Here is a 22,749-nt window from a genome sequence, read left to right as displayed (position 1 = left end):
TAGGCCATGTCTTGAATCTAACAGGGTAGTTTTCAAAGCTCTTTGTCCCGAACCAAAGTTGTCTTTTTTCTGCAGGTATTTGTAAAGGTGTTAAAGCTGCACATTTTTCCAGATGTACTGTAAATGTGGAACAGAGAAGTGAACCAAACTGTTGGTTTATTTCGATTTAAATTATGCATCAATAAGCATATACACATTAAAGTATAAAAAGCTGGTTCTTGTAGCTTAAGGGTTGGAATGTGAATGTTTTTACTGGCATCAGTGATGGAAGTGGCTTTCCTGAGGTAATTTGTCACCTACAGAATTTTGTATAACACACCCGGCCTGTGAGTTCTTGAAGAGGCAGATGTGTCACTGAGTAAGGCCAATTATTGGAGCTCACTGCCACATCACTGGGAGAAACTGCTGACAGCCACATGGGGCTTTTAAAAGTCAAGTCTGGGATATAGAGTACCTATCCTGTAAAAACACATCTGAATAAGAAACTTCCAGAGGAGGCAGTTTTGCTTTTCAAAGTGTTTGTTTTGAAAAACCCAACACCGATACAGTGTGTTATACATGACACAACACAGAAAACCAAATATCCTTTAAGAAGTACTCATTAGAGAATTTGCATATGATATCTCTATAATATCAGTGTTCTTGTATATTCTCTGCTTGCAGTAAATGTTGGAGATACAGTAGGGAGCAATATTAGATCATGTAAATTGTTTAAAAATGAACTTTGCTGGTCCCAGAGATTGAGCAAATAGCAAAACATTAATTACAGAATGCTCTTCATAAAACACAGGCAAGGTTATTTATTTGACAGGATTAATGGACTGGGAATCCTAGAGAAGTGACTGCCATCGATTCAGGCAGTCTTGCATTGTGTGGTGGTAAAATGGATTGATGTCCTTAGGGACTTGTTGACAATCAGATTGGGAACCTTGCAAGCTTGAGCGAGGAAGACAATTATGTGTACATGTGTTCCAGTTCTGCGTTCAAAGACCTGACAGATCACCACCTGCGTCGGCAGCTTCTGATCTGATCAGTGCTTTCAGTCAGTGGAGGTAGCTGACCATCTTGGTTTTGGCATGGAAACTGAATAGAAATCTAGTGGATTTAGCTGCTTTGTAGCAGTGTTGTCTTCTGAAAATGTTGGCCTCACCATTGGTTTAGCCGGGGACCTGGAACGGTTGACAGTTTGTAAGGTATATAGTCCAAATCAAGAAGCTAGAGCAGTCAGAGTTAATGAAATGCTGCCTTCCTGAAACGCAGGCCTGTGTCACTCCCCCCTTCTGCAGCTGTGTGGGTTCTTGTGTGCAGTGGAATGATACCTGCTGAGGATTCCAGTAGGGAAACTAGCTTTGCAATCCATCGCAGAGTGTCTGTGGAACTGTCTGCAATTGAGGAGACCACCACCGAACACCACACCCACAGTTTCAAGAAGAGAAGCCCGCAATTCTAGGACGAGTGTACAATTGAGACAAACCTGCTCCGTAACATCTCCCTGCTCACCCAAGAGTGCTTTAAGACTTTTTCTTCCGCTGTCAAATCCAGCTGAAAGATGGAGTAAATGAAGCAGGAGTTGCCGAGACCTCCGAGAGGTAATATTTCGATCCTCTTGTATAAGCTGGGACTCTTTTTTTTTTCCGAGGCAGAGCAATAAGCCGGAGTGCTCAGCTGTAATGGTCTCCGTGCTTGCCTGGCTGCTCTGGGTATTAGGCCCAGACCTTTATTACTCTGTGGGAAGCCAGTTCATTATGGTTACACTTCAGTTCCCTGCAAGCTTTCATTTTTTTTCTCTGTCTTACTTATTACCAAAGATTACCAAAGACGGCCGGGAAACGAAATCGGTCCTGATGAACCTGACATTTCCCAAATAAGAAAGCCGGCAGCTCAAGGCGGATGTCTCCTGTGTCCCAACTTTTTTTGTGAAATTAAAAAGAAAAGTTTTCCTAGCTGTTTTTGAAAATGAATACTTTCTGAGTTTTCAGGTCATATAGTTACAATAAATTTCTAGTCTGACATTTTTGATCCGTTTGCAGGGGCTGACCTAGGCCAAGGAAAGAGCTGTTACATGTATGAAATACATGCGGGGATATAGTGATTTGTTTCATCTTAATTCAAATATCAGTGCAGTACTTTAAATCATCTGTATGTTAAGCACACTATGGGTTGCATTTATTATGCCGTAAATGTTTTCTCTAAAGCAATCGTGTTTCTTCACTGCTCTGGTGTTTGGGATGTAATTTTCCTGCAACCACGCTGCTCATGAACTTCTTTGCTACACTTCAATAAAAAGTGACAATTCGGAGTTTGCTTTAAAGAATTATATAGTGCAGTAACTCAACTGCACTACTGTCACGGTAGATCAAACAGTGAAAAAAAGATTTTTAATGTGTGTTTTCTGAGGTGACTGTGTTAAGCCTCATTACCTCCATTGTTGGCCCTCCAGTCGTGTGGGTAGGAGCTTCTGCATACTGTATGCGAGTCTAGTGTGTGGCGTGTCGTTACTGCGGAGGATATTGCTTCACCACAGCTGGTGGAGATGCACTTCCATTAGCGCAGTGGATCCAGAGCCATTGACCGGGGCTGTGGGGGTGTGGTGGCGACCTGTCGATGAAGACGAGCACTTGTGAAACATGGCTAAGAGGGAGGTGGAGAACTCGTCCGTGGGAGCTGGAAGAGGGGTGGGCAGGGGAGATGAGAGAGGGTGGGGGGGCCGAGTGCTGGTTTGAAGAAGAGAAATCACCAGCATGGCCTTGTGAACAGACTCGCAGTGACAGGCTGTGCCTGCACACCTTGGACTGTGCCTCCAGCAGGTGATGATTTCTTCACAGTCAACACGTGCTCTCGAGCAAAGTGCATTCAGTGCCTTGCAGTGTTATTAAAGTTCACCTTGCAGACAGGTGTATTGATTTAGTAATCTTGTGAACAACTATTATTGTACACAGACAGACAGAGGCCATTCAACCAGTTGTGTAATTTTGTGCACCTACATTAATTTCAGTTTGCCAGATCAAAGGGTTTAAATACAATAATCAGATTCAATAACTGCTTATCCAGTTCGGGGTGATAGTGGCCACGAGCCTATCCCGGGAATCGCTGGGTGCAAGGCGAGATACACCCTAGATGGGATGCCTGGCTGTCGTAGGAAACGCACAAACACAAACAAGCACTCGCACCAGTGCTAGTTTTTACAGAAACCAATTAACGTACCAGCTAACACGAGGAGACTCCACGAGACAAACTCCACACAGATAGCACCCCGAGAATTGAACCCAGGGCCCCAGAGCTGCGAGACAGCAGTGCAGACCACTACGCCACTGTTTTGCAATGTTGTATAAGAAAAAATATCAACTCCTTTACCAAGGTTTTAAAGCAAGAAAATATGAGAATGAACAATAATGATAAAGACTGATATAAATACAATGTTTTTGTGCTGATGCCTTTACTCATAACGACTTACAGTTCGTACAGATGTATATAGCTGTAACAATCTAAATGATGTACTTTGCGCAAAGGCATAACAGAAGTGTTCCTCCGGGACTTGAACCCACTGAGCTCACAACCCTCTCGATCAGATTCAAGAAGCCTGACCACTGTCCACTATTCCAGTCGTGTATTAAGACCATCCTCATAGTTTTTACCACACCCTGTTGGGGAGATCTAATTATTCTTATTCTTATTTGTTTGTCTCCAATTCCTTTGTCTCTCGGTTGTTCAGCTGCTTGTGCCTGAGGGCAGTCACATTGTACATTTGTATTTATTTGCACCTGCATGTGTGTATTTCTAACCCACCTTGTTTTCTGTATCTCCTGCAGCCGCCTGATTAAAACGGATATGGAGCTGGAGGTCCTGCGATACACTAACAGGATCTCAAGTGAAGCCCACAAAGAGGTAAGAAGCACACTGCTGTTTCTCTGCGGAAGGCCGTCTGTGATAAACTAGGGAACTAGAACTTTGGACTCCTTTCATTTTTAAAATAAAGAGTCGATCTTCGCCTTGCACACCCGCATAATATAGGAAATCTTGTTTTGGGAAATTCAAGCGATTCTGTCTTCAGCCTTTGGAAACCTGTGAATCATTTCCACTTAGTCGCATAATTACTGGCAGTGTAAGTGACTGCCGTGCGTAGCCAGATCAGCTAGCGCCTCGAAAGTCGGCTTTCGACATTAGGCTGATGAAGAGCTCGCGTGGAGCTACAATACTTTTCAGAAGAAAGATAAGGGTGTGCGAGGCAGAGATATGCCAAATTGAAACTTACATTTTTGTAAGTCTTGAGAATGTGGCTTTTTCAGGCAGTGATAAAGACCAATCTGGTAGCAAGTGTGCCAGAATCCTGTCCCTCAGTTCTGAAGAGCTGCATGTAAAGCGAGTGAAATCATACTTCCAATCTCAACTAGGGAGGGTGCTGCTGCATGTGGCTTGGCTGTGTTTTATAAGTCAGTCGAAGGTTATGCCATCATGCTGCAATGGCCACTTCACTCGGGTTTGCCAGTTCAAATTTAGGCTGTGCCACTCTTGGGGAGTGACTCCATCTCTGTGTGTCTGTAGGGGTCAGTGAGGAAGTGACCCACATGCCCCTGGGTATTGAATAAATGGCAGACTCTGCTATAATAAAGACTGGCAAGGTACACCTCCTGCTGTAGGTGACATCAGCTCCATTTTCACAGTCCCGGTCTTGATGGTAGCCATTTGTAATCTGATTGAGTGCAGAGTGCAGTTCACAGTTCAAATCTGGGCTGTACCACTCTTAGAGCCTATGTCTGACACAGCAGCCCTGCTGCCTACATTCCTGACTCCCTGTGCACTGAAAAGCAGTTGACTCCTGAGGTATATGTCTTGGAAGACATTCATGTCAACTTCGTCTGTCTTGGGAGGTTGCTAGAGTTGTGTTCCTGATTGGATTTGAAGTAGAAAGAGTGGGCTGCTTCAGATTGCTGGGCAGAAAACACAAAAAAGCAAATTACAGAGATATAGGGGAAAAAAACTTTGCTCAATGAGCCAACAAATGATGTGAATGAGCTGGAGAGAAGGATGAATTTTGAACTAGGGTTAAGTAAATAAAGATCAATTGGATCGGCTGTGCAATACACGTTGAAAACACAGCTAGATCGGCAGCTACTGCCCTCTCCAAGGAAAAGACGACAACCTCACAGAAACACTGGCCATTCAAATTGCCTCCTTCGGGTTTTTTTTACTCTTTGCAGCAAAGACAGTGGAGCTTTTTAAGTCTTAGCATTCAGGTATCGGTTTTCTAGCAGGTGGGAAGAAAGAGGATTCCAGTGGACGATAGGCATGCTGATTCTTGAACAATACCCCTTTACTCTGAGGGTTAGCATTTTTCAGACCTAGTTTCTAATGCAGACTTGAATTTGTGCCCAGTACTGTGCTGTACTTAGAGTGTCCTCTGCCTGTGAGCATTTTTAGTAAGTTGTTTGATTGCCGAGCTCAGGAACTCTGTCTGTTTGTGCTATTTAAGATAAGACCCTGAGCTGTAGGGTTAAAGTTGCTTTTTTGTGTGGGAGACTAGTTTTCACTCTGGGTTAATCTGTGATGACCTTCACAAAGTGGATTTGAGCACCCATATCCGGAGCTGAAGACAGTATTACTGCTTCTTGCCTCTTGGTCTTAATTGTGTGGGGTTATTTTTTTAATTTAGCTGAATTTCTTGAAGGTTTTCAGTGACCTTTGGAGGCATGTTCCCTTGAGTTGCAATTAATAGAGAATTCTTTTCTGCTGGGAATGTTTGGAGAAAAATGTACAGGTAGCATGGTCTACACTATTAAGTTTCTATAATTTTAATGTTCCATTGCTCAGTGATATAACACAATTAAAACACTGCACAGCCTGTAATGTATTAGCTTTTCCTCCTCTAGAGACCAATATAAAACATATTACTGTCACTGCTGTGTTTTGTGTTGAAGAATTTTGATTATTTTTTTAATAACATAATTCCTGTGAACTAAAAGTGCCTCCTGTTTGATTCAATTTAAAACCGATAAAACCCCTTATTACTTATTTTATTTCCTGCAGTTCTCTTTTGTGTCTTTATAGAAATGGCAATATAACCTTCATACCAAGGACAGTTAAGGACTGCTGTCCACAAAAGTATTCCCAGTGTCACAAGGAGACATCAAAATTGCTAACATCCTGTCATTTTATATTCCAATCAATTGATAGAATTGAAAGGATGAGTCAGTATTCTCTTGTTTGTCAATTGTATAAAACTTTGCACGATGTCATTCTGAAAAATTGGTTCCCTTAGCTCAATGATAGTTCTCTTAAAGCTCCAAGTTAATTTAATTGAATTCATAGTGAGCTAACTGAATGTATAATTGAATTAAATGGTCTGTATCACCATTGCTATTGGGGATGCTGAATTACCTTAGAACGGGAGGAGCTGTATCTGTCTTTGTTCAGGTAAGAGTACCACTGCGTTAGTGGTTGTGTGTAAGGCGTGCAAATAGCCCACTAGGGCTAGACTGCTGGCTCTGTGAGTAGAATGCCATGTGCCATATCTCCCCATAAATCTGTGGACCCTGTGTGAGTCATACATTTATAGCCAACCACACTACAAGCTCATTAGTGCCGAGGAAGTCAAAGGAGATAATGTTGTGCAGGGAGCAGAGGATATGTCCATCCCCTACAGCCCATCGAACACCAGCTGGGCCCCCGTTCATTTTTTTGCCCCTGTTTGGGGAGATTTCATCACCGTTGGCAAAGAATGATAATGAGGTCAGGCTTGCACTTGCTACAGGGAATATACGACTCCTAACAGCAGCTGCCTTGAGGGAGGCACGGTGGTGCAGTGGTTAGCGTTGCTGCCTTGCAGTTGGGGCTCAGGCTTCAGTTCCAGACCTGGGGCGCTGTCTCTGTGGAGTCTGTATGTTCTCCCTGTGTTCATATGGATTTCCTCCGGGTGCTCCAGTTTCCTCCTACTGTCCAAAGGCATACTGGTACTGTAGGTTAGTTGGCATCTGAGAAAACAGGCCCTTGTGTGAGTGTGTCTGTGTGAGCGCTGCAGTGAACTGAGGTCCAGGGTGTATCCTGTCTTGTGCCCTTCGCTTGCCTGACAGGCTCCGGCTCCACGTGACCCTGAATTGGATAAAGCAGTTAGAAAATAGATGAATGAACAGTTGCCTTTACTGGCAGAGCCAGGTTTACAGCGTCTAACATTCTTTACAGAAACATCAACACAGAGGAATAATGGGTGAGCAGTACAAAGACAGATAAAGTGGTGGAGGAAGAGAACAGCCTTGAAACTATCTTTGGCTTTTTCTGTGGTTGATCATGGACTCAGACTCAAAGCCTGTTAACACCCCGTGCCTCTCTGTAGCACGTTACCACACGTTACCACACGTTACCACACGTTACCACACGTTACCACACGTTACCACACGTTACCACACGTTACCACACGTTACCACACGTTACCACGCTGTTGTAGAAAACAACCTGGATTGCATTTGAATTAGGGATGAGAAATAATGGGATTGCTGCTTATTTTTATGCAATATTTGTCCCAACTAATACATTTATAGAATTGTTTTTATTAATTAAAAAAAGCCCATGCCAATTCCGCCAGTCAGGGCAAGCTGGCCTTGTGTGCCTTAGGCAAGCAGTTTGTTGTGTAAAGTGCTCTTATTATATAATCTTTAGCAATAAAAGGGATAAAGTGTATTAACTGGCATAAGTCTTCATAGCTGCTGCATTCATACAGCACTGATGAAGACAAATATCTAACCTATGTGATCAAAGTTAGTTTCCCTTACTATTAGCGGATATTCATTTTAAGTAGTGAAGGACTCCGGGGGCAATAGTGGCTGTAAAACAAATGGATTCTGAATGCGAAAGAAGAAATCAAATCCAAATGAGTTCACCACGCGGGCATCTCGGCGGTTTGATCACCACTGGTGCACTTGCCGACAAAAGACTCAAGTGCATAATTTTCAGAAGTGGAGCTCATGCTGAAAAGTTGATTTAATGCATTAATAAAAATATAAGCAAAATCCGAAAGTGACAACCCAAACACAGGGCACTCTTTCTCCAGTAAAGAGAGTAGCAAGGGGCAGGTTTGAGGCAGTGTGCCTAAACACTGATGGTAGATTACTCTAAAATATTAAGAAATTAATAATACAGTCTAGCTTTCACAGTGCGTCTCATTAATTAGTCATAAAACCAACTTTTATTTGTTCTCATTGAATTACACATGAACTAAAATGCACTTGTCCAACTGATAAAATCAAAAATTGGGCAAACATGGTAGGGCATGAGGCCGTAATCTGAAATATTTTTTTTGCTTAATTATCTTTCCCCTCTCTTTCTCGGAGACGTAGCTTGGAGCAGAAAAGGGCCGTGTTTGTTTTGAGAGAGAGAATTCCGCTCAGTAATTCGAGCAGGCTCATTCTGTCGTCGGCTGAGAAATTAAATCAGAAGCGCTGTGCCCAAGGACTCTGCGCTGTAATAAATCTGAGATAACTAAGTAGAGGTGTGCAGTCATTTGACCCTTGGACTGGCTTGATGAGGGGGGAAATGTAATGAGGAGTTTAGAGAAATGTACATGTTTTTGTACAGTTGGGGAGGATTGTTTTCACATACATGAAAACACAGGCTTAGCTGGAATATTTTAGCAAGAGAATATTAGGGAGCTCTCACCTGACGTTGAAGGATGAAATTCTGTTCCCCAAGTTATTTCCTTTAACTGTAATTTACTTATTGATCTGTTTATGACTTGATCTTTTCTGTCTGTGTCCTAGTCTAATTTGTTTTTTATACTGATGTTTTCTAATTCAGTTATGTACTTGGACAGTCCATTTACTTAGTTTCCATTTCTTTTATTTTGAATCAACTCATTTCTTTTATGATATAGTGCATTGTCTTTCTCCATGCAAAACATTAAGCTGTTCATTCTTCCGCCACTAATTATTTCTACATATCTACATTTCTTTAACATCTCCTAATATGAAGTGACTTCTCCTCCAAAAGCAAGCCGAAGTTGTCTTTGAGTTTATTACACCAAGGCTAATGGTGACAGCCCAGAGATCTGAGGAGGTGTCTGTGATACGGGACTTTAATGTAATTATTTCTGTCTGATTTTGATTCTTTCATGGATAAAAAAGGAGACCTCCACCTGTACAGCATGACACTCTGCTGTCAAGGTGGCTACAGGAGTCAGACTCCGGTTCTGCTTGACTGGTTTGGCTGACATCAGCCCTGTTACCTCCTGGGACATCATTAAAATCCTTCTCCCAGTACCTGCACTGATTATAATCATCAGGTCACGTATCCCTTATCCCCTTTGTCCAGACTGCAGTGTCTGTGTTCTCTATCCCAGCCCAGAAGTAAATCCCGGTTTCCTTGGCGCTCCCGAGTCTTAAGTGAGTTTGCACGGTCTGTCTTGGGATCTTCCCTGTGAAGTGGCAGGCCAGTGTTTCATGTGAGCGCACTGTGAGTCCTGGGTCCGAGCTGGATTCTTAGCACAGCTAATTACTCATGCCACTCGACCGTGGAGGAGGAGAATGATGTTTGTTAGTGACTTCTCTGTTTTTTTTTGTTGTAAAGAGCAGATGGGTGAGAAATAAAATACATACAGATTTTTGGCTCTCTCAATTTCTGTTTTAAATAATCCATTTTTGACACAATGCTTTGGGTAATGAGCCAAGACAGACAGTTTGTGACTTTGTTAGTTTTCTGCTTCTTATTCCTATTGAGTATAGATTACTCCAGTTAATCCGTGGCTCTGGATTATTACTTTAATCTAAGTACTGTGTAAAGCATTGTACTTCTGTACACAAAAGTTCTGCATTCTGAAGATTTCCCTTTTCAGAGGCTAAGCTATAGGCCAAGCTGCCAAAGCCAAATGAAATGGTGAAGCAATCATTAATTCATTACCGCCCCCTGGTGTATACACCAATAAATGCATTATTTCCTTTAAAGGAGAGTGAGCCCTTTTGCAATCGGAACCTCAGATGGGCAGATGGCACCTCAGATGGTGACAGCACACTTTATTCCAAATGTCATTTTCTGCTGCAGTTGTGAGGAGAATTATTTTTATTTAATTCAACCCTGTGCAAAGACAGTGACACTCTGTTAGTCAAATCTTCTTATCTGGGATCCTATTACATTGACTGCACTATTATGCACTTTATACTAAATAGCGTAGTGCTGACTACACTATAGGGAGGTGCGGTAGTGCTGTGGTTGGCATTCCAGCCTCGCAGCACTGCGGCCCTGGGTTCAGTTCCTGGGGTGCTGTCTGTGTGGAGTTGGTATGTTCTCTCCATGTCTGTGTGGGTGTCCTCCGGGTGCTCCAGTTTCCTCCCACAGTTCAAGGACACACTGGTAGGTTAGTTGGCACTGGGACAGCTGGGCCTGGTGTGAGTGTGTGTATCTGTGTTTGTGCCCTGCGGTGGTCTGGCGTCCCACCCAGGATGTATCCTGCTTTGCGGCCGTTGCTTGCTGGGATAAGCTCCAGCTCCCCTACGACCTTGTATTTGATAAAGCGGTTAGAAGATGGATGGATGCTACACTATTTCCTTCAAACGTCTCACAGGTGTTTTTTCAGACGTGCAGAGCAGGAAATCATATGAGAGTGGGTCATTTGGGCTGTTTAGGCAGTTTGCTTGGACCTGTAAGCTAGATGGTCTTAGAATTCCATCTGTCAGTTTCTCGAAAGATCACACAGCCGCAAAGCTTCATCTTTATGGCTGGGAGGCTGGTTCCAGACTCCCAGGAAGAGGTGTGTTTAAAGAGGTGTGTTTTCCGTCTTGAATGTGCTACCTCCTGAGCAGTGGTATCTTTCTTGTAGAGCTGTTGCACGTTGCTCATCTTCGCTTCCTGCATGTACTGCCTTCCAGTTTGTGCTCAAGAGTGCTGTTCTCAGGTATCCTAATTTGAGGTCTTCTTGCATTGCGTGTGTGCTGCTGTTACAGTGTTTGAAATTCATCTGTTTTAGTATCATCTTTGAATTTGATGGGTTTGTACTCACCTGTACCAGAGTCAAAATCCTTCAGGTACATTAGGAAGCGCAGCAGTGCCAGAACTGGTTTGTTGCCTGGCTAGTGTACATACTGTAGGCCAACACCTTGCCTTCATCTCATTTGCTTCTTTAAATACAGCACCTTTCTGCCTCCAGAGAGACAGAGTCTTTTTTTATTCCCGAGGGGAAAATTTGTTTTACAGCAGCGGCGTTGGTGTACGGACGAAGGGAAAAAAAAACATGACAACAACAACAATGTTCATACATATTGGCATAGAAAATCAAGTTTTAGTAAGCATATGGTTGGAGGTATGAAAATCGAACTTAAATCTGATGGTTCTGGAGTTGGGGAGTCAGTATCTGCCTTCAGATGGGAGTAACTGGAAGTTATTAAACCAGGGGTGTGAAGGATCGTCACAGACGGATTTTGCTTTACGCAGAACAGGTGAATGAAAGATCGGGGAGAGGGCAGGAAGATCAGCACCTTCCGACGTACTTTCTCAAGGCTGCTCAGTTTGTTCTCCACGCCCTGTGCTTGCATTCGGTTTCAGATGTCTTGGTAGATATTGGCTTTTTTAAAAAAATAAATGTGGGATGTTTGCACATGGCGATGATTTTTCCCCGGTTTGGAATGGTGCCCCCCCGGTGATCGTTCGGGTCAGCACTGTGACCCTTGAACCCGCGTGGGAGGATTGAAGACTCGTGTGCGCACCTTCCCGTATGTGTCCCCTCAGGGGATCCACTTCTCACGTGGCGAAGCCCACCCCACCCCACCTCACTAGGAAGTGGCCGACTAACAGTCCGATTGTCCCAGCAGCCCGACGTCCAGAGACCACAGCTGGTCACAGTTGTGCTTCTTTCCATCAATCAGAATGGCTGCAGTCAGTGCTATTGTCAGTTAAGGAAATAGCCCAGATCCTTGCCAGCGATTCCTGAACTGTACAGCCTGACTTAAATTCTGAACTTGATCTGAACTCACAGACGTGCAGCGTTCTCATCAGAAGCAGCAGGCGTGCAACCAGAACACACGCAACGGTGTGCTAGCAAACAAGAAACTATAACGAAGTGGAGGTGCACTGCACTTTTTTAATCGACTTCTTAAAGCCTCGTTGTCATTGATGCGGTCAACTATTAGAGACAAGGGCAGGCAGCAAGAGATCTGCATCAGCACATGCAGCACAAGCAGTGATTTGTCTGGCTGCTTTAATCACAGTTGGAGATTTTTAAAAAAATGAAGGGATTTGTTCTGTGGGTTTTATTTTTTTCTGCTATGAGGAGACAATAAGAGGCGTCAATCGTTAAAGCAAGCGAAGCAGCCAGACTTCAGGGATGAAGGCACTGGGACACTGACTTTCCCTTTACAGAGAGACAAGGTGTACCTGCGACTGATGTCTTTACAAATCTGTTTTGGCATCTCAGGGTAAAACATGACACCCTGACAGCTTTGATCCATCGGCTCATGACTTAAAAAAAAAAACATTTTCCGTTCTTACAAGCTTCTCTTAACCTTCCGTCTTAATTCAATCAGCTGGCGTAACATGAGAACACCCTTGTACTTGAACTGAGAGTCATCATTGTTATACACTGAGGGGGTCAAACATAATGATTCCTGCAGCTGGACCTTGAAATCATCTTAACTTCAAACTGCAGATGTAAGCGTTACAAGCCCTGTCCCTGCCTGATTTAGAAGGAGCGCAGGGAGCCAACCGATTGCCTTCTGGCAAAAACAGTACCGCACCAGCTATTTGACCCGAAGCATCACGTCACAAGTGCCATGGCTATAACGCAGCCCCGAGAAAAAATGCATGCAATGTGAATGGTAACATTGAAAATCTCCCTTTTCTGTTTTCTTCAGATAATGAAGAACGTAAGACCTGGAAAGAAAGAGTATGAAATGGAGAGGTAAATTGATTTTTTTTTTCAAAATATTTATAAAGTTGATGAGAAAATTATTTTTACGTAGGTTTGGCATGGTGGTGGTTAGCATTTTCGCCTTGCAATGCCTGGACTCAGGGTTCAGTTTCAGACCTGGGGTGCTATCTGTGTGGGGTTTGTATGTTCTCCCCATGTTTTTTGGGGTTTCCTCTAGTTTTCTCCCATAATCCAAAAACATACTAGTAGTTTAAATGGCTTCTGGGAAAATTGGCCCAGATGTGAGTGTGTGCATGTTTGAATCTGTGTGTGCCCTGTGATGGACTGGTGTCCCATCCTGGGTATATCCTGCTCTGCACCCGGTGCTTGCTGGGATAGGCTCCGGCTCCTCTGCAGCCCTGTATTGGATAAAGCGGTTAAAAAATGGATGGATGGAAGATTTACTGTTGGAGTTGGGGGGGAAAAAAACGCTTAAATTGCTAACATACTTTTTTATACTGGAGTTCAGCCGTGCATGTACATGCATGCACTGACCATAATGAGCACTTGAGATCCTATATACTGTAAGTATGCATTGCCCCCTCTAGAAAATCCGGATGTGTGCCTGGTTGTAGTCTGTGGGTTGTGGGGACCTTTGGCTGGGGTACCTAAACAAGTCCTCAGCTCCAGGGCTGTGGAGTTGGTACATGTCCTGAACCCGATGTGAGTCAGAGTGTCACTGCAATCTGGGCAGACCCTGAGGTCAATCACAGCTTTGTACAGCTCAGTGCATCAGCACCTGCTCCTAGTTTGGCCCATGGAGTGACCACAGGCTCTGGCTGTGACACTGATGTATGTATGCCTCTGGTTATTTATAAGTGTGCGTTTGTGACAGAGGTGAGGGGGGCACAGGAATCTGATTTTATACATTAATAGAAACTCTACTGTATGTGATCTTTGAAAAAAGTGAGAATCTTGTCTCTGGAAGCCATTGGCAACATGTTGTGAGACTGAGCCTTTTGCCTATAACCTGTCTCTTGTGAGCAGGACCCGAGCCATTCAAGCTGAGGGCTTATAAGCAGTACACAAAATATTTACTGTAATTAGCTGGATGATTGGACAGCATTGTGCTTGAATCAGGTGCAGTTGCTAAACAGTCATGATTTTTTTCAAGATGTGTCTCTGTGTTAAAAAGAAATCATTTAGCGTTCATTGTTCTCTTTCGCTAGCTCATGTTGATTTGAAAATTATGTTTCTGTTGTGAAGTACTTAGACATGAAAGCAGTTAGATTTCCAGCTGATGTCAGGCCCCTGTCTGTGGTGTTTCTTTGTGGCAGTACCTTTGATAAAGTGTTTGTTTCAACCCCTGGCAGTGCTGTTTTTAAGCTTGAACTTGTGTTTTAAATTACACCAGTTAGCATCACCTGAAGAAAGCTCTTCAAGCTCAGTACAAGAGATTAAGACATTAGCTTGGTTGATACCGTCCAGGTTATTTGTCAGCTGCTCTTGCTTAAAGTGCCTTCTTTATTTGGCTGCATTTTTCTGTTAAATGTACAGCTGATTATTTAATTGGCTTGAGCTGGTTTCAAATTCCTATTTTAACTCCTCTAATGTTGAGGATTGTTTTTTTTAGGATGCCTTATGACCAGAAAACAATATGTGTTCAGCTGAGCTGCAGTAACTTCAATATGTGATTTTGTTCTTTGGGAAAAGATGCAATGTGTGGTTAACTCTTCTGTTTTCCTCTGTTTGCTCATGGACACTGGCTCTCTGTCAAAGCCTTTTTGACCAGAAATGAATGTTGTCCTTAATGGTTTAAGAAGAGCGTTTCTCACTGTTATTTAATGTCTTCCTCACTGTCAATGGATGAGAGGTTTTACATTGTTTGAGAATTAGTCATGAGTCACTGAGTTTCAGGTGATATTGCGAAATAAAGCTACTGTATGAATAATTAGGCAACACTTCACAGTGTGCTAACGTTTCTAGAAGTCTACATCCATGTCACTAATGAGCTCAGGCTAGCCCCTGTACTGCTTTTTATTTCTAGTTAATTGTACAAAACAGAGTACTGTGCAAAAGTCTGGGCTATTTTTAATTCTATAAATTTTAATTAGGTTTATCTCCAGTTTATACTTTCAGATATAGTGAGACGTTGTTTTTATTAAACCAAAGTGGGAGCTGGGTCATTCTGTGTGACACTCCCTTGCTTTTGGCATGACCATCTCGAATCTTCTTGAAATTCAGTACATACGTTTGTTCTGTGTTCTGTGGATGATTTGATGCACCGTCTTGCATTAATATGTCAAGTGTTGAGACGGGGCAGTTTAAAACGATGTTCTTTGGATGTTTTTGAACCTACCCGGGATTACCTGAAGTCATTGCAGCTGCTGATCACACGAGAGGGGAGTGTGAGTGAAGCTGGGTCTTGGTGATGCAGTGCGCGGACAGCTCTTGAGAAGAATGGAGCATGACGGGAAATGTAGGCATGGGTGTGTGGTGGTGCTTTTTGTACAATATATCTGAAGCGAGCATGAGCTTTCTCCTTCCAGCTGCACCTGCTTGTTGGAAGTGCACTCAAAACCAAGACCGGGAGGCCCTTTCCCCAGAGGATTGTGGGAGTGTGCAATAAGCTGCCGGTCCTGTTGTTGAAGCCGCCACCCTGGTCTCTTTCTGAAAATAGCTGGACGAGATCCTTGGATCAATTAGATGCTGTCAGGTTCAATGGGCCGAATGCCCTCCTCTTGTTTGTAAGCGAATGAATATACCTAAGTCTCTATGAGGCCGCTCTCTGCTGTCTGCCGGCACATTCACATGTTTGGGGTACAAGACTGGAGCTTGGAACTGTTCAGATTGCAGGAACGCAATGAATCTGACTCCTTTTATCTGACTGCATTACCTCACCAGCAGACAGGATGTTAAAGTCAAACCAGACTTTTAATAATTAAATTTTAATAGTTTAATAATCCAGTAATCCCATAACACCCTTGAAATGCCCCCCCTCACCCCTCGAAGTCCTTGCAGCCTCTCTCGACATTCTCTGATGAGTGCAGGGGATGATGTGGTAGGGCCGAGGAGAGACTGGGGCGTCTCGGTCAGATTGTCGGTGTGGAAAAGGCAGTGACATCTGGGAGGCTGGGAATCGCACGCAGGCCCGGACGTGGCTGGCAGGGGAAGCAGGGTTAGACCACGACTTCTGCTCACTGGGTGTGACGAACACTTCGTGACAGTGCAGCGCGACCGCTGACTTCAAATCGCAGGGATGTCCCCACGGCGCATGTAGATCATTGTATCACTCGGCCCCTTCGCTCCTTCCTCTGCCCACTGGGAATGATGAACCAAGCAGACAAGTCTCGTGATGTCCACATTCCGGAAAACACAGGGACTGCAGGAAGCATACAGGCACACTTGGAAAGATTGCCTGTTTATCCGGAAGCATTAAGACACCACACTTTAAGAAAAATTTTGTAAAGTGCTTCGAGAAGCCACCTTCAAAGGCACTATATAAAATAGTTTATTATTATTAAAAGTAAGTAGTAAGTAAGTTTATTTCCATATTACTGCAAAGCAGCTTCATAATCCATGCGTAACTGCTACAGAAAATGTTATAATCGCATGCATACAGCTTCATAGGGACAAGCACAGATGACATCACATAGGTCTGTACCAAGCACTTTAAATGATTCTAAGCCAAATCTTATGACCTCTTATGTCCCTGTAAAACATGATGCGTCTGATTACAACTTCTTGTGTAGCAGTTATGAAGGTGTTGTGCAGCAATGTTCTAACAAAATTTTTCTTTCTGAAAAATACCAGTGAAGGTAAGACTTTGTGATTCTGACATTTCCCTTGTGCAAGGTAACAGCTCACGTCCTCTTCCTGTGAACAAGATGAATTGCCCTGGGTGCCACCAGCGCTGACCCAGAGTCTTGTTCTGCAGGAAGTGGTTAAGTGTTGCCCACTGGTGCTTATTGTAGTCCCTAGTGAAGGTGTTTTCTTCATGCATCAGCTTGCAAGTACTGTCAGTGTCCCTCCTCCTCCAAGCAATGAGAAAGACAAAGGAAAAGATGCCTATTGTTTGCAAAGGTAGTAATTTGTGATCAGCATTGACATGCAAATGCTGGGAAACCTGCAACCTTTTGGCTTATGGATTGAGTTAAAACATAATTAGAAACTGATTTTTGAACAAAAAAGCTGACTAGCAATTTCCTAAGATTTTTCAGGTGCAGTCAGATCTTTTCAGGCTTCATATGCCCTTGAGGCATTGATCTTTTGTAGAGAAAAACTCTTTCATATGCTCACATTTTGTGAGTTCAAAATCTTTAACACTTAATGAAAAGTATTTTCTGGAATTTCTCCCTAGCTTGTAAAATATGATTGTATACTAAAGTGATTTAGTTGTTTAAGTTGAAGTCAAAGTTTTCTTTAGTTCTTGCAGTAACCTTGCAATAAATGAAAAAGCAATCGAATGATTATGATGCATTGCAGTGCAGTGGCATATCTGTAATCAGCTTTATTGAGACAGCATGGAGCTGAGAGTCAATCTCCAACTTTTAAAATGCAACAAAGTTTTTTTGCAGTGACCATGTCCATAAGGGATTTTGTAAATTTGTTTAAATTATTGCTTAGTGTGATGTAATGTGAGAGCATTCCACTCTTAGTAAGCCAATTCTTTGATATTGAATTTAAATTACTGGTGATTGTGTTAGGCTTGTAAAGTATTACTGTATATAATGTTTAAATTGTATTCAGTACAGTTACACAAATCTGAATATTCTGTTAAAGTCAAAAGGATATTTAAGATGAAATTTTACTAGTTGCATAATGGAAGGTATAATGTTTTTCTAGTATATATGTTTTATAATTTTTCCCTGAGTCCATTAAATCATAGCTCACAGATGCTCAGATGATGATGAAATCTAGAAAACATAATCATTCCTACATGCTTCAAGCATTCTTGACCCTTGACATGGGCACAATATAAAATATCTAAGTGACCGTTCTTAATTGTGCCCTGGTGAAACGTTTGTACAAAATCTCCGTTTAAATAACACTCATTGTAGCTTGTAGCTCTTGAAGGCAGTTAGAGCACAAATGGTGACCTAGCAACAGATGAGGGGGGGTGCCTTCAGGAGAGATTCTTCATTGCTGAGACATTATATCAGCAGTTGAATTTGGAAATATTTGTCCCTCATTAGTGTCTGTTGCCGTTGTGCTAGGGCATGAAAGCTCAAATGCTCAGTTAACAGTACGGGTGTGTTGGAAGACCCACACCTTGGAGGCTCTGTAGCGAAATACTGTCGTTTTATTGAAATAAATGACAAGATACCATCTGTCCTATTGAAATTCATAAACATAACCCTCTCTGTATTTTTATTGGTACACCATGTGTGACACAATAACAAGTGGATGAATTTTGTGAGTGGTTTCCGTGAAGTTTAATATAATATAAAAATAGGGTTTCTGAGTGGCTGAACCAGTGAAGGCACTACCTCTCAGTGCAAGTTCTGTGGCCAAGACCTGTGAGCTTGGAATATAAGCATTTCTGCCCATCTTCATTCTGCCCTTGCAAGGAAAGCATTTTTGTTGTAAGCCTAGATGTAAAGAAGCAATTGAGTACTCTGTCCTGGGTTAAAGTCTGTCAAATACCATGAGTCCTTCTTCCCTCCCTCTGCCACTTTCTCTCCTCCTCCTCCACGTCTTGAAGTCTTTTTCTCCATTTTCCCCTTGCATTCTCATGGATTCAGGTTGAACAGGTTCAGCAGTAGGTGCTCTGCATAATTCTGGTGATGTCAACCCTCTTCCTAGAGCAATAGAGATACAGTATTTACTGCAGCCCTTAGCTTTAAGCTGGACCCGCAGGGAGCTCTGATATCACTGTGGATGATCATGAAAGCTAGAGGAAACTGAACTCCCCATGGCTGCCAAAAGCAATATTCCAGCTTTCAGCTTCCAAGCAGCCACTTTTGTGCCTGTGAGATGGAGCCCCAGACACTTCCAGTCTGAGAAGAGGACCAAGGCAGGTGCCTCACTCTAGGGATCAAGGGAATAACAGCACCCCAGAGGCACCTCCAAGAGGGAAAAATGAGCTGATGGAGTGACAAAATCCTACATGCCTGGCTCCTGTCTCCGAGCTGCACAGGCATGCTTAAGATCCAAGAAGCCCTGGCCTTCCTGGGGCAGCGTCACGTCGGCAAAGTGGCTCCACGCCAGGACTGAGCAGGCTGCGGAGACACAGGGGGCCGGAGTGAATGGAAGGCCTTTGGAGCAGGATCGGGTGTCGCCTAGCGAAGGAAGCCAGTAGGACTCCAAGTTGCTAAATGGTTCATTTTCTGCAGTGCCAAGTGCACTTTTTTTTTTTTACAAAGAAGGAAGTAATACTCTCATCACACGACAAAATGATTAAAACTAAGTTAAAGCTTTACAAAGGGAATATTGTCTTCCATGCTCTATTGTTTCCAGTTGCTCCCGATGCCAGGACCAGGTCTCTGATTTCAAAGAAATTGTCATTCTGTCTGGCTCAGTGTCCCATCCTTCCTTACCTTCATTTACAAGGCTTGTATACTGTGTTTAACCCTGATACCAACCCAATCATTTTTTTTCCAGAATCTTATAATTCAGCAGCAGATTAATAGCTCTAGTAAAGCAGCTCTAGGTTTCTGAGCAGTTGAAAATGGAGGGCAAGAATACTGCATTGATACAATGGGATGAATCTCTGTAATCGATTGTGGTCCTAAAGCAAGTGTCTGGCAAACAAATACCACTAAACTAATCAGTTCAGTAAAAAAGAGTGAAATTTTGGGTTTGACACCTTAGTTCTCTTGAACTTGTTAAGTTTTGAGGCTTGGCAGTCAGCTTGGGATCATCAGTTAAAGAGTGTTGCCTTTGTACTGGCTGTTTTAGTAAGTACTAAATGGCTGGATGGCACTGATGGCTGATGGCACTGATGGCACAACATTCCTATAGAAGGATTGCTTTCTGAACAACAGCTTTGCTATTCCCTGTATAGGTCATTAAATCTGAACTGTTTCTGGAACACTTACCTCACATCGTTCAGCAAACCCCATGATCTTCTCCAGAGTGCTTGTGAAAGCTGTATTGGTGGCCAGAGGAGGAGTTACTACAACGTTAACTCCTAATTCACTCTGTATGGTGCTACAAAATGTCGGCCTACACCGCATTTAAGGAAAAGCAGCCAGAGAAATGTTTTTGTTTAGTGGGGCTTCAACCGAAAAAACAACTGCAAGTCTTTTTTCTGTCCCTCCCTCTCCTCATCCTCTGGATATTCGGCCTGGCATCCAGTTCCTCATCTATGTGAAGATGCGTGTTGAATAATTATTGAAGTGGTGCTTTCAGTCCTCTGATTAGGCTGGAGTGCGGATAGAGAGAGCTCCGCGGCAACTTTCTCCGGCTTTGTTTGTGGTCAGGTTAAGGGAGCTGTGACCTGTGGATTGGTCCCTGTGGGAACAATTACTGTAGCTCTCGCTGAAGGATTTTACCCGCGCTGAAAGCTGTAGTCTTGTCAGCCTCTGGCTTCACCCCTCTTACGCTTAAATAACGTCCCCCCCACCCGCCCCTGTAAGGACTGGCAGGATTCCGTCTAATTGCAAGCCCACTTTAACTGCATTGGTCTTTCCAGTCTGCCAGTCTGCCAGTCTGCCTGCAGCCTGCGCAGGTCTGAGGGTGAGCGGCTTCTCCGAGTCTGCTACCAGGACAGAGCAGGGAGCCCACAGAGCAAGTTCAGATCAGGTACTGATGTTTCACAGCTTCATCGTGCTCCGACACAGAGCTGTTCAAAGAACGAGGCCGCTCTTGTCATTGTTTCTGGCTTTCTTTTTCTTTCTGTGGAAGCTCTCCGTTATAAAAGCCGAAAACAGGAATTGAAACAGGAAAGCTGTAAGCCTTGACTGCCATGTTGCTCTCTTTTGCCATCAGTGATCTTGTTTTTTATTCAGCGTGTTGCAGGCCCTGTTCCTAATGCAAAACCGAATGTAAAAATACAATACTCACACAAATGGAGAAAACAATCATCCCTGGACTTCTAGTTTAATATCGGACTTTTTTGACTGATGGGGTTGTGTTTTCGAAGGAAAAGAAAAGGCATCGAACATCGAGAAATCTGACACGTTTCTTTATTTCAAATGCTTCCACCTCCAGTTTGACAAATCAGTCTATTTGTTGAAAGCCTTGTAAAAGCTGCACAAGGAAAGCTTGTTCTCGGAACAAAAAGAAAGTCTGTGACAGGAACTTCCTTAGATTAGTAAGGATGTGCAGCGGTTGTTATGGTTACAAGATATAAATAGAGTAGCTGGTCCTGCAGGTGGCAAGCGGGCTTTGAGTTAAAGGATGAAAGACAGCTTAAAGCCATCGTGTTATTAATTTCCATCTCTTAATAGAGGGAACATCTCATCTCATTTATTTTCTATTCTCTTTTTCTCGTTTTTTTTTGGGGGGTCTTTTCATATTTGCGCAAGATCCTTCACGTTAATAAGAGTCAAACTTCTTCCTGCGTTTCCTCCCCACACTGGTCCACACATGTAATTGACTCATCCTGAGAGTTTCGGGGGCCCTTGGTCTTGACATTGTCTGTTGAGCTCGGGTAGTTTTTCAACTTTTATTTGATTAAATGGTGCTCCATGGTGAAACAAAATTCAACATGACATTACTCAGTACATTCATGAGTTAAGGAGATGCAATATCAGGGTTAAGCCCATGGCTTAAAAAACTAGGATGAATATTAACAGAGGTCGTGATTTGTTATATTATATTATGTTATATATATATATTATGTTATATCATATTACTGAAAGAAAAGACAGAATTGCATTTTTTATCATCAAACCTTTCTTAGCTGTTTTTCAGGCACCAGTGCTATCATTATGGATGCTGGTTTGAGCAGAAATATGTCCTTGTCTTGACATTCCAAAGCAATTAGTCTGCGGCACAGTGCGTAGAGGAGAACAGTTTGGGGGAAAAAAAAAATATATATATATATGTACATTTGTTTTAGAAATAACCCGCTTTGTGGTTTTGCAAACTTGTGTTTCACGCATGAGAGATAAGTTTGACACCTCTTTTGAAGCCCTGCTTTTTTTTTTGCTTACATTTCTCATTACTTTTTCCCGTCTCTTGCTCTCTCTTCTCTCCTGCCGTTTCGGATTTGTGTTCCTTAAACCCGCCGCCTCGCGCTGAGGGTAAAGATACCGGCGGTAATTAGAAACGGCTCCCGGATTTAATGAAGGGGAGCTTGCTTGATGGCAGAAGTGCTTGAGACATTGCCAGTGGCTGCAACTTCAAACGCTACTGATATGGCTTCGCAGCAAGCGCCTGGGAAGCTGCGGGGAGATAACAAGTCGTGGCGTTCTTTTGATTCCCTGCATGCCTGGGCACTCAATCTGTAGGACTTTGATGAGGAAGAGAGACACACCGCTTAGGGCAGGGGTAGGGCTTTCCAATTAGGTGCTCCGGTGCTCTGTCGTGTGTGCTCCCTTACATGGGAAAGGGTGTAATGACAGTGAGGTGACAGAGCTGCGGTTCCTGGTGGGTCCCCGGGGGGCGATCCGGCCACCCAGGACAGGCTGCACGTGCCGTACGGCGGTGGGTTGGGGTTTGTCTTGCCCCCGACGCGTCGCAAAGCGAGTCACGTGGCGAGGCCTCGCGAGGTGTGTGCCGCTCTGAGCTCTCCGCCTTGGAGAAGCAGGCGTCGGGATCGTTCTTTTCCTCGGTGGAAGATAAAGCCGCACCACACAAGGCCATGCTCAGGAGACGTGTACAGCTGAAGACAGCTGTCCCACTGACTGACTGATGAGGCTAAATGCTTTGTGCTTTGGGTATTGTTTATCGGGATGCCGCTGCATTCCAATTAAAATTTCACTCTGACCTTCAAGCGTTGATTTGTGTTCTCTTTGTTAAAAAAAAATCCCTGATAACTT

General features: G+C 43.3%; 1 protein-coding gene across 1 annotated transcript in view; it reads left to right on the top strand.

The window, feature by feature from the left end:
- Positions 1-22,749, top strand: part of pepd (peptidase D) — a 116,685-nt gene that overhangs the window by 37,707 nt on the left and 56,229 nt on the right. The window contains exons 8-9 of the mRNA XM_088938593.1: positions 3,810-3,885; positions 12,825-12,871. Coding sequence (XP_088794719.1) covers positions 3,810-3,885; positions 12,825-12,871 — 123 coding nt within the window. The remainder of the gene's footprint in view (positions 1-3,809; positions 3,886-12,824; positions 12,872-22,749) is intronic.

Source organism: Atractosteus spatula, chromosome 21 (assembly GCF_055471065.1).
Source record: "Atractosteus spatula isolate fAtrSpa1 chromosome 21, fAtrSpa1.hap1, whole genome shotgun sequence".
Taxonomy (NCBI): Eukaryota; Metazoa; Chordata; class Actinopteri; order Semionotiformes; family Lepisosteidae; genus Atractosteus; species Atractosteus spatula.
The sequence above is the reverse complement of the archived record's forward strand: the minus strand, read 5'-3'. Positions and strand labels throughout refer to the sequence as shown.